The sequence below is a fragment of the Eublepharis macularius genome, chromosome 13 (assembly GCF_028583425.1).
Source record: "Eublepharis macularius isolate TG4126 chromosome 13, MPM_Emac_v1.0, whole genome shotgun sequence".
Taxonomy (NCBI): domain Eukaryota; kingdom Metazoa; phylum Chordata; class Lepidosauria; order Squamata; family Eublepharidae; genus Eublepharis; species Eublepharis macularius.
In genome coordinates, this window is record NC_072802.1 from 17,348,324 (window position 1) to 17,360,782 (window position 12,459).

The 12,459-nt window shown below is 46.0% G+C and overlaps 1 protein-coding gene across 2 annotated transcripts in view; it reads left to right on the forward strand.

Moving 5' to 3' along the window:
- Positions 1-12,459, forward strand: part of TENM1 (teneurin transmembrane protein 1) — a 468,106-nt gene that overhangs the window by 435,324 nt on the left and 20,323 nt on the right. For both annotated transcript variants that reach the window (XM_054996443.1, XM_054996444.1), the window contains one exon: positions 1,351-1,586. In XM_054996443.1, coding sequence (XP_054852418.1) covers positions 1,351-1,586 — 236 coding nt within the window. The remainder of the gene's footprint in view (positions 1-1,350; positions 1,587-12,459) is intronic.

A 12,459-nucleotide genomic window follows, 5' to 3' on the forward strand; every position in this document is an offset into this window, starting at 1 on the left:
CATCTCTTCCACAGCTGCTATTGCACTCTGTTCTACTATTCATTTAGAAAGTTTATATGCTGCCTGTTTTGGTCTGATGCTTGAAGGACAATATAGTAGCACTAGGTAACACTCAAAGGGGAAAGGCGTTCCAAAGGCAAGATGCCACCTGCCTCTTAGTCACTACCAGCCTCACATCTGCAAATGAGTAGACAGAGATCAAGGCTTGGGAAGATATTATCTGGTGGGCTTAATGGAAACCACTGGGGTTGTTTTCTCGCACACCCATTGGATGCACATCTGTGTTGTGCCAGTGTAGCACTGTGGACTAGCCCAACGAGAGTGTAAGAATTGCCTTCCCGGATCAGACTGAGCTTCACTTAGTCCAGCCTCCCGTTCCCACCATTCTGTGTGATAGTTTAGCGAGAACACCATGAACCGTCAATTCAGAATTATGAATATATAATAATAATTTTTGAACCACAATAGATTATTTACATTTTTGTTATACCTTTTTTATAACAACAAGAGCTCATTTTATTGCAAATCAGATTAATTCCATCCTTTTTCTAGTGAGTGTGTCATGTGCCGTCAAGTCGTCTCTGACCTATGGTGACCCTATGAATGAAAGACCTCCAAAATGTCCTATTATTAACAGACTGGTAGCCCTCAATTTTCTAATAGCCTTCAGTTATTAAGAGAGTACAATATGGCAAACCACCTCTGTTATTCTCTTGCCATGAAAACCCCAACAGGGGTCACCATAAATCAGATATGACTTGAGGGCACTTTCCATCACCACTACATTCTCTGGCAGCGAATTCCGCATTTTAATCACTCGTCATATAAAGTATTTCCTTTTGTCTACTGACCATCTGTTTCATGGCATGCCCTCGAGTTCTAGTATTTGGGGAGAAGGGGAAAGTTATGTCTGTCCATTCTCTCTATCCCATGCCTAATCGATCATGCCCCCCGTAATCATCTCTTTTCTAAACTGAAAAGCCCCAGACATCTGGGTTTTTTCTTTCTTTCAATATTAGCTAATCACCATGATGGTAGCGGCTCCATGAAGTTCATAAATATGAAGTCTCCAAAAAGCTAACTTTAAAGTTAATCTCTTGAAAAGTGTCTGAAAATGGAAGGCCTTTATTCAAGATTCAGTAGATCCATAATCCGGTCAATACCAGGCTCCAGACATCATAAGAATACATCTAGAAGCCCTACAGATTTTTGAGTTTTGAAAACACACCGATGTCAGCAATACCTATAGGCATCCAAACTATAGATAAATATGACTTTTACACACACAATGTTTGCTTCATAAAGCTGCCGAGCTGAACTCTCTCCTCTTCCTTGTTTCGTTATGGACAGACAACACTCAGAATATCTATCGGGTCAGCCCAGATGGGTCTCTCCGAGTCACCTTTGCCAGCGGAATGGAGATCACTCTGAACACAGAGCCGCATATCCTAGCAGGTGTTGTCAACCCCACTTTAGGAAAATGCAACGTCTCTCTGCCTGGGGAGCACAACTCCAATCTTATCGAGTGGAGGCAAAGAAAAGAACAGACCAAGGGCAACATCTCAGCCTTTGAGAGACGGTTACGGGTAAGAGTTCTCTTTTGTCTTGGGTAAAGTGCAACGTTTCTTTGCAAAGCAAAGCATTTTGATGTCTTGCTAGAAAAGATCCTGGTAGATTCGTGATCAGTTCCTTGCAACTTTTTTTTTTTAAAGGCCAGTAGCACCTATGTGGGCATTCAACCCATCCATTCCCCAGTGAAAACCAATACCTTTGGCCAGGGCTTTTTTTTCTGGGAAAAGAGGTGGTGGAACTCAGTGGGTTGCCCTCGGAGAAAATGGTCACATGGCTGGTGGCCCCGCCCCCTGATCTCCAGACAGAGGGGAGTTTAGATTGCCCTCCACGCCACCAAGCGGTGCGGAGGGCAGTCTCAACTCCCCCATGGAGATCAGGGGGCGGGGCCACCAGCCATGTGACCATTTTCAAGAGGTTCCGGAACTCCGTTCCCCTGCGTTCCAGCTGAAAAAAAGCCCTGCCTTTGGCTGTTAGTAACTCTGGAAGAGAAAAAGACAGTCCCTCATCTTTGCTTTCCCTCCCTTTCTTTATAACAACAGTGCGAGGATTTGCTCCACTAGGCAAAGCTATGTTGAGGTGGAAGGTTTAAACACCTTCTCCACTCCCCCACCCCAGGAAATTCTTCATGCCAACGAGACTTCCCATGCTAGTTAGTCATGAGGAAATGTGGGCCAGTGGGTGCTGAGGAAAAAACAGTAGGTCTAATCTTTAAACAAGTGCTGTGAGGATTATGTCTCCAGCAATAACTGAGATCTCTTCTCACCATCATATGGCAGATGCAGTTAGCCATACTGTACCTATGATTGTGTGACTCGTTCCTATGCAGATCCTGGCTTGCATTCTAAGCCTTGCTTCTGTTTGTACCCATCGCAGTTCATGGTGGTTGTCTGTTGTGCAGTGCTTTTTCTTTGTCCTTTGTAACTCATTGAAAGATGCTGGGGCTGCAGGAATGGAAGATCCTACTGCCAGCAGAGTGTGTTCTGTGAAGAATTACCTCCACCACAGGAAAGAGTGCAGCTAAAGCAAGGTTTAAGATCCATGTTCCTGTATTTCCCTTACAATTTTGCTTTGACGATGACAAGCAATAAAAGTAAACTGGAAAACCTAGATTCAGCAGTAGCAATGTCATGCATGCAGGGCTTTTTTTCAGCTGGAACGGGGTGGAACAGAGTTCCGGAACCTCTTGAAAATGGTCACATGGCTGGTGGCCCCGCCCCCTGATCTCCAGACAGAGGGGAGTTTAGATCGCCCTCCACACCACTGAGCAGCGCAGAGGGCAATCTAAACTCCCCTCTGTCTGGAGATCAGAGGGTGGGGCCACCAGCCATGTGACCATTTTCTCCGAGGGCAACCCACTGAGTTCCACCACCTCTTTCCCCAGGAAAAAAGCCCTGCATGTATGTCAATATAAGCCTGCCCAATTTCGCGCTAAAAGAGTGGATTGATTTCAACAGTAAAAGGAGAATTGCGGCAATGGCTCCCCAGCTGGACTCTTGGGTTAGGAGTGAAATCAGCTAGGCTGAAAAGTGCCTAAGGAGAGAAGCTACAGATACGTGTGCTGGAATCGGGTATGGCGGGTACAAGTCCACTCATCCAAGCACCCCTTTCCCTTTCAAACCAGATTCCGTCCTGCATTTGACTTGATTGGGGCAATTCCATGTTTAAATAAAGATCTGCATCCATTCTGTCTGTTTTGGCCCTTGGACTTGTTTCTAGCTGAAGTATTAACAAACCTTTGTGGCAAGTGGGCTGTTTAATTAAGACTTGTTTAAGGCTCAGAGTCATCAATAACTTGTTGGGAAAAAAATGCTTTAGGAAATCTGTTTTCCATTTGACAAAAATACTCCTTTGGGAAACCATGATCAACAGAGTGAATATTTAACATCCAGTCTAATGATCTACCAACAAGAAAGCACCTAAGCAGTGATTATTATAGAAAAGTCAAAAGACCTGCCAAATTTGACGAGCCAGAGAGAGATGGAAAAATGCATTCTATCTCCAGGGTTGCCAACTGGCCTGGAGAAAAACATCCTGTCCAGGGCTTTTTTTCTGGGAAAAGAGGTGGTGGAACTCAGTGGTGGAACTCAGGACCGCACAATGACTTCACTTTGGTTCAGCTGGAAAAAGGAGGGAGGGCGCAGAGGGCCATCTCAACTCCCCTCTGTCTGGAGATCAGGGGGCAGGGCCACCAGCCATGTGACCATTTTCAAGAGGTTCCAGAACTCCATTCCACGGCGTTCCAGCTGAAAAAAAGCCCTGATCCTGTCCCTTTAATACAAAGCTTAATGTCTGGAAATGGACAGCTAAAGTTTTCATGGCCTAGGGGTTAATAACATCATCTGGTAAATAACATTATATTAAGTCTCTGTTAAAGGGAAAGGACATTTTTTCTCCAGGCAATTGGCAACCCTAGTCCACCACCACCACCACTGCTCTTTCTCCTTCACTCCCCATCCTCTTATCCACCACTGAGTCTGTTGCCTCAAGCAGAGGAAGGGGCGGAAGCAGACTTATCACTGTGAATATGATCCTTCTCCCCCCACCCCTCGCATTCCTCCAAATAAGTCAAAGGGGCAGAGGAAAGGAACACTCCCCTCCCCTCCAGATGTTGTATTTCAGGTGGAAGAAGCCATGCTCTATCATGCTTCCTCTTCCTTCCCAGATCTAGTTCCAGGCTTTGGGGGATGATGCATCAAAAACATATTAACTCTTCCCACCATATTGGCACCACCTTCATTGATCTGCCTCTCAAATATACTTCTTGGCCTACACGGCATGTGGGCAGGTGGGCACTTTATGCTCCCTCCTCAGTGTTGTCTCAAATTGTGATATTTTACTCCTCTCCCTCCCACGTTTTGTGATCTCAAACTTGGGATCAGTGATCCCAAACTTGTTGCCCATTGGGGCCACACTACCTGCTGTTGGGTTTCCTGGCAGCCACTTATTTCTCCGGGAGAGGGGTGGTGGCAGCAGCAGTGAGTGGACCAGGTTGTCTGTTTTTCACTTTTTCTCACTGTGCTTGCTGCTGCTGCTTCGGCCACCACCATAAAGGTGTCATATTTTCACACCCTTGTGTAGATGCAAACTATCTTTTGCTTCATTGCTGTGTTTTTCTCTGCATTTCCTTTATTAGTTTTGAATGGCAAGAATTTGCCAGCTCAATATCCATGTACGGCTAATGTTACCCAGGGGAGAAGACATTCTTGTCTATAGACGAGCACAGAGAAAGATTGGGAGTACCTTGCACGGAGGGCTAGGGGCTTCTGCCAATGATTCATCACCTGAAGTACATTTTGAAAGATATTCCTTGTCAGGGTTTCTGATCCACCTGTGGGAACTTACAATAGAACTTAACCTTTTCACTATTTTTACGGCTTTACTGAGGTGGTAAACCAGGGTCTTGGCAGAACCCCGTCAAATTGTAGGCGGGGGCTCACCTGACTGAGTTCTTCTCCGGACAAAGGACTTACCTGCACACAGAAAAGCACACAGAGGGAAACATTCTGCCCTGCCTTCTTCCATGACTTGCAAATTTTCGATGAGTTTGGCTTTGAGGGTTTTTTGTGTTTTTGCAAACCTGTGAGCCCTGTGCAGACTGCAGGTGGCAGAGACTGAATGAAAACTACGGTTTTCCATGCAGGTGCAGCTTCCATTCATGCAGGCCCGAACATTAATTTTCTAGAGTTCTGTATGACGTGAATGGAAATTATGCCTGTATGAAAAATCCACATGTTGCACAAATCACACAAATTCATAACCAGGTAGCTAGAGTTAATCACCAGGCCCTGCATGCTTGGTGGGTTTCAACTTCCCATGAACAGAATAGAATTGAACAAGTGGGGGACCCGCAAGGACTTGTGGGGGGAATTTCATTTTCCTTCCCCCCACCATGACCTCTTTCCCCTCTCTGCCCCTCATAGCCTCTTCCCCTTTTCCTGCTATCTTTTCTCCTTCCCACCCACCTTTGTTGTCTGCCCCCATTTTCACTTTCCCTCCGCCCTCCCAGGCAGTCTCTCCCCTATGGCCCAGTTGTGTGGTTCTGGCTGAGCCAGGCCCAGTTGAAGGTTGGCGAACCTGCAAGAATTTGTGGGGTTACTTCGCTTTTCCCAATATCCCCTTCCCCACTCTATTCCCTCTTCCTGGCAGCCTCCATAAGCTTACCTTTCTTTGCATCCTTCTCTCCTTCAAACCCAGTTAAAAGTTACCTTTTATCTGCCCCCCCATCTTCATCTATATTTATTAATTTACTTCATTTATATATATGTATTAATTTACTTCATTTATATACTGTCTTTCTCCACAATGGGGACCCAATAGGCGTGACAACATCACTTCCCGAAGTTGTGATTCGAACATGGGTCTTCTAATACTCTAACCACTACTCTACATTGGCTGTTGGGGAGGTTGGGGACTGCTGTTGAATAGTAGCAAGAAGCTGGGCCTGAGTGAGCCATGCAAGTCATGTGGTTTCAAGTTGACCAGTGGATGCTTCTGGGCTTGCCTCACTAAGTTCCTTCTCAAAGGCCCAAACAGCCCTGGAAAGGCTGACTAATGGTCACCTAGCAACAGCCACTGAGGGCATCTGGTTAAAGTTGCAGGCACTCCTTTTATCATTTTGGGTTTTTAAAAAAAAACAATGTATTTTTTGTAGACTTCAGATTTTTCTACAAACCTGGGGCATTTTTCACATGTTTAGGAAGTTCTGTCTTGTCCGTTCGTGGCTCCAGTCTCTGGATTTAAGAATCCTCAGAGTGGAGCCACTTGTCTATTCATATATAAGATGTCTGCAGTGGGCAACGATGGCCAGGAAAGGGGTTTGGGTTCCAGAACCCTTTATGAGAGAGTTCTAGATTGGGATTCTCTGGGGGAAAAACAGGATTCCTGTCCATCTAGTTCCAGTGAGTTTTATCCTGAAGCTAAACCAATACATATTGGGAACTGTGTGAGTGTGAAGGCACTTATATGAAATTTGCACTGATAATGTTATATTAGGGGGCTGCTTTCTTATAGGTTTTACTTGGTTTGATTCCCACAGACTGAAACCTATAGTAATACATAAAGGTCATGGGAAAAGAGAAATACCAATTTCAGGTTAACTAATTTAGTGGAAATGTGTTAGAATGTAAAAGTTACTGTGTGTTTTATAGCCTGTGAAATATCTAATCCTTGCTTGATTTCTCACCTCCCCAATCTGCTATAAAAATAAAGTCAAAATCAAGTTTCCTTCATAGCAACATAAATCCTCTGGATTTTTGTGATGAACCGTGCTACTGAGATTACACTCAGCGAATACATCAACCATAGACTCCATCTGAGGGCATCTGTTATACATCTGCCTTACTCTGAAAAGCATTTAAACGATGCATTCTCATTGTCCATGCCTGTAACATAGAATGCCCCACCTTCTCTGACTACCAGATCTGATTGATACACAAATCTGTGTCCTAATCTTGGCAGTTTTTAAAAAAGGCTACACTAGCCGTTGATTGGCTTCTGGTCCAAATTCAAAGTGCTAAATGTTACCTTTAAAGCTATAAAGAGCATTGGGATACTTAAGGGCAGGGGTCATTTCGTAGAAAAACAGCTGGAGGAACTCATTAGCATAAGCATATGCCACACCTCTTGCCATCACTGGAAGTATGTCATTAATACAACTGATTTGCATATGCCACGTCCCCTGACATCACCTATTCTGGCTGTTTTGGACCCAGTCCTGGCCATTCAGGGCCAAAATTGGGCCCAAAATGGCAAAAAGGGGCTGAAAATGGCTGAAAAGGGGCCCAAAATGGTCAGGATCAGGTCACTGATGAGCAGGAGAGTGATCCACCACCCGTCAGAGGCCTGATCCGGGCCGTTTTGGCCCCAATCCTGGCCGAAATGGGCCCAAAATGGCTGAGAGTTACATGGGCGGGGCCACCTGACATGTGACCTCTTTGGGGAACTGCCGGAACTGCGTTCCTGTGCATTCCCCCTCAAAATGAGCCCTGCTTAAGGGGCTACCTGTTCTCATATGATCCTACCTGCCGTCTAGATGACCTTCAGATGCACTGTTTCATGTACCTCTACTAGGCATGCCAGTTTCTTTTCAACCTTACATGAGAATAATAATATTCTTCCACCATAAAGACTACAGAAGCAAATTAAGCGAAATATTTGGAACTTGAAAGGTACTACTAAGTGTGATTCCATTCTGGCAGACAACATGGGGCACATAATTTAGCTAAAAAATCTTCTTGGAGCAGTAAATAATGCATACATCCCTGAATGTAATTGTATCGCTAAGAAGAGTGCACTTTAAGAAGTAGTCTTGGCCTCATCTCTTAATTGGTTACTGTCCTCTGTTCTCTGCTTTATATCATATTGTAGATAGTCTCTAATGGTCTCCAGACAACCATTACATAAAATATATGTATCAATGCCAAAAGCATATTAGCGAAGTTCCATTTCTCACTAGCTTTTGAAGTTATGTCGTCTCAGTAAGTTTACAAAACATGCGGTTTAAATTAGCAAATGTATTTTGTTGACTATATAGTTCAATCTCAGATTAGGGAGGGGGCGCTCTTTATTTAACTATCAGTAGACGTTGCAGCAATCCCTGGGAGCGTTGCCACTTTTGTAAATGGCTGGTATTCAATTTCAGTGAAGCACGTGGACCTAAAAATGTAGCAACGTGAGCTGAAAGAACAAACACCTGCTTTCAGAATTGTTTGTATCTAAATATAGGGAAGGACATATTCTGCCTTGCATGAATTCACAGCTTGGGTAGTAATTACAGGTATTAAACGTTCTGAGCCCAATCTAAAGGGGGGAAAGGTACCTGAAATGCTACTGAAATCAGTGGGATGTAATGGTTTTACTGCCTGCCTAAGACCAGCTGGATTCAATGGCACTTGGTCATCGTGGCTACTTTTTTGTAGGATTGTATTCACTGAGTAAACATTCTTTTTGCACCTATAAAATCCCCCACTCTTGGTCAGAGGTCAGCAGGGCCAGACACTGTATACATTGCAAAGGTATACATGAGGTTAACAATGCAATTAAAGTCAAAATGGGCTTAAGAAGGGTGGAACTCTTCTTACAGTGGCGTTGTAAGTCTGATCTTCCCATTCACCCAAGGCATTGAAGACAACCTGTGCTAGTGTCTGCATAATATAAAGGTGAAGATGTGCATAGCTTAAGCATCACACTCTCTGAAAATCCTCAGCCACCTCTTTTGGAGCAGAACTGGACTGGTGTGTTGTTATTATCCCCACAATCAGGGGGTTTTTTTCTGGGAAAAGAGGTGGTGGAACTCTCAAGAGGGAAATTAGGAAGAAACACACAGGATTCTTTGAAATCATATTATTTTCAAGCACTATTGCCGAGTATTTTCAAGAGCTGCCGGAACTCTGTTCCCCCACGTTCCCCCTGAAAGAAAGCCCTGCCCACAATACAGCTGGGGCTGAGAGGAGCGGCTTACCCAATGCCACCTGCTGTGCTCATGTCAGAGTGGGATTGAAACCAGTAGAGTGCTGATTCACAGCTGAACCACTTAACCATTGTGCTACAGCAGCTCTCAGATCCTAGGACTGAGCCTAGGATCAACGGATTCTCCCTGTGCAGAGTGCTGATTGAGTAGCGCTTGCGTCAGTCATTAAATGTCTCCAGCCTAACCAAGGTTGGCTTAACCATAGGGCCTCTGGAGCAATTGCCTTGGACTGGGCAGGGCCCCGGCTGTCCATAGTCCTGCCCCCCTGGATGGAGAGGGAAAGAAAAGAGAGAGCAGGCCCCTGCGCCAGCCAGTGTCAGGCAGCCAGCTCAGCAGCAGCTGCACCCGCCCACCCTCTTAGCCGCTTGCTCTGTGGCAGCAACACATGCCCGCCGCCTCAGCAGCAGGCTAGAGAGCCACTCCTTGCTTAGACCTGGGGTAGCCCTAGCGGGGTGGTGGCGGTGCAGTGATTCTGGGGCACCGCCCCAGATTTTTGCCCAGGGCCCTGGAATCACTAGGAGCTGCTGTAGCATAGTGGTGAAGAGGCTGGTTGCAAATCAGCACCCTGCTGATTTGACTCCCACTCCTGCCATGAACTCTGCAGGGGGCCTTGGGTGAGCCACTCCTCTCAGTCCAGCTCCCCAGCTGGATTATGAGGATAATAACAACACTGACTTTGTTCACTGCTCTGAGCGTGGCACTGATATGTCCAAAAAGGCAGTATGTAAGCATACTGCTATTATTATTCTTGTGGTGGTGGTCATTGTTGCTGTTGTTATTGAACCACTTCTGAGCCTAGCACAGAATGGGAAGTTGTTTTGAAACTGTAGGAATTAAAGGGTAAACCCCCTCCCCCAGCTCTGCATTGTCCCAAATCAGGCCTCCCCACACCTGCAATTTACCTTAGAAAGTCAAATGTAAGTCAGATCTGTGATTTTTGCTCCCTCTTTGCCCTAATTAGGCTTCCCAGTTCCCCCAGTCCCTGAGGGCAATCTCCCTCTCCCAGCCTCTGCCCTCCACTGCCTGTTACCTGGCCAGTGGGGGGAAAGGTGCAGGGAACAGGCAGGGCTTTTTTTCAGCTGGAACACAGTGGAACGGAGTTCCGGAACCTCTTGAAAATGGTCACATGGCTGGTGGCCCCGCCCCCGATCTCCAGACAGAGGGGAGTTGAGATTGCCCTCCCGCTCTGCTGAGCGGCTCGGAGGGCAATCTAAACTCCCCTCTGTCTGGAGATAAGGAGGCGGGGCCACCAGCCATGTGACCATTTTTTCCACGGGCAACCCACTGAGTTCTACCACCTCTTTTCCCAGAAAAAAGCGCTGGAAACAGGTCTGGGAGCTAAGGAGCGTGAGCATGCTCCAGAGCCTTCCTTGTTGCACTGAGAATGACATCATTCCCTGTGTGACAACAAAGGGAAGCCCCCTGCCTGAGGGTTTGTTCCTTAAAGTCAGGTGGAAAATGCCTCCATGCAGGGGCCTTCCCTTGATTATCATGCAGATGACGTCATTCCTGGCATGGCAACAAACGCTCCAGATCACGCACGCTCTTTGTGCATGCACACAGTAAGTCCTGCTCCCCAAACGCGCTCCCTGAAAGACACTCCCGTCCTCTAGTTTGGACGCCGAGGGGCCTGGCAACCCTGGCCTTAACGGAAAGAACTTTTTTGACCAGTCATGCTTAGGATTGTTAGATGCTCTCTCCCTGAGATATGTAGGACCTAGGAATTGATGGCTTTATTGCGAAGTCTTGCAGGAGTCGCTGTACTCATGAAATTATACGACTCATTGACTCTTACAGAAACTTCCAGTTGGCCAGAGCTGCTCCTCCCCTTTGCTGTGCATTTGCTCTGCAGATCCCCTTTTGTGGTGCGGCTGCAGTCTTTGACACACTGTTCTGTTGATGCGCTGGAGGCTCTTTGGGGAGGTTGGTGTCCCTGCCGGCTTTGTGCTTACCTGCTTTGTCATTTATGACACTAAACCCCAATTCACACATGCTGCAAAAACCAGCCGCGTGGGCACAGTTCCCTATTGCAAGGCTTTTGTGCAGATCAGCCCTTAGCAGAATTACAGTGATTTAAATACTATGCCACTACAACTCTTTTTTTTAAAAAAAAAGAGGGTTGTCAACTATTTTATAGAAGATCACTGTGGGAATAGCTGTACTTGTGAATGATGCTCTTTGAGATCCTAACATTTGCCTGCTTTCAGATGTTACTGATGGTAAGGCGGGAATTTTGGGTTTGCAGACCATCGCAAACCTTTTCCCCACTAGCAAAGTCTATGAGGTAGCTTTTCTTCTCTCTTTCATATCCTGGGCCAGCTGGTGCTTGGAGAAATTCCATTCCGCCGCTGCTCATGCTATGTCCTTAATGTGTGGGTGGAAGACAGCTTATTACAAGGTAGCTTGTGTGCTTACAGTGATAGAGCAGCAGATGTATTTTCTGTTAGTAACAAGTCAAAAATACCCAGAATGACAGCTATGGTCTGACAGACCATCAACGAGAGTCTGCCGTGTAACCAACCATCAAGTCAGCTGAAGTGCAGCCCTCTCGGATAATTAGCAATACTTCCGATCAGTTGTCTGGGTGCAAGAGGAGTGGGCGGTATTATGTCCGTCTGCTTCTTTGCCCATGTTCCTCTTTATGCACAGTTCATCATTGTTATTGCCAGTTTTGGGGGGCTGGGAACTATGGAAGTGCCTGTGGCTGAATCAGGCCAGGAACCGTACTCACAACTCTTATTTATGCATGTGGTTCCTTTTCCAGCTAGGGAGATGCACATGGAAGACTACTGTTGTGTGCATATATCCCACATCTAGATTGGGGCATGTATCTGAAGGCACTTTTTAGTTTACGACTCACTCCCTGGTTTCTTTTTATTTAAAGTTTTCTGCTGAAATCTAAAAACAGGAATTTATGCAAGGCTGCCTATACTGGGATATAAACCCAAGGTAAATATGAATAGTCCGACAAACCAGTATCAGCAAGACTATGACACAAACTGGGGAATCGTCTCTGCAGCTGATCCCCCCCCCCCCCGTCCTAGGAGCATGGGCCTCAAAATTCTTAGACCCTCGCAGAGGGCTGTGGAAAACACAGACCCTGCGTGGGATGTCCCCCCTCCCATGGGCTGCAGTGACCACATGCACTTTCTGCCCTGCATGCAGATGGGCTGGGTCATGTTGTTTGTTTGCTTAGACTGCTGCAATAAAATGGGATGAAAACATTCTACAAAGGCATCTAAATGGCTAATTCCCAGGCAATATGCTGCATATATATACATAGGACCTAGATATCTGTGAGTTGGCTTTCCTACTTGAAATACTTGTACTCCATGCATTTATTAGTTCTTGCATGTCTGAGGCATGCTGATAATCTGAATAATGTTAGGTTGATCTCTGAGGGCAGGGAGGCCAATATC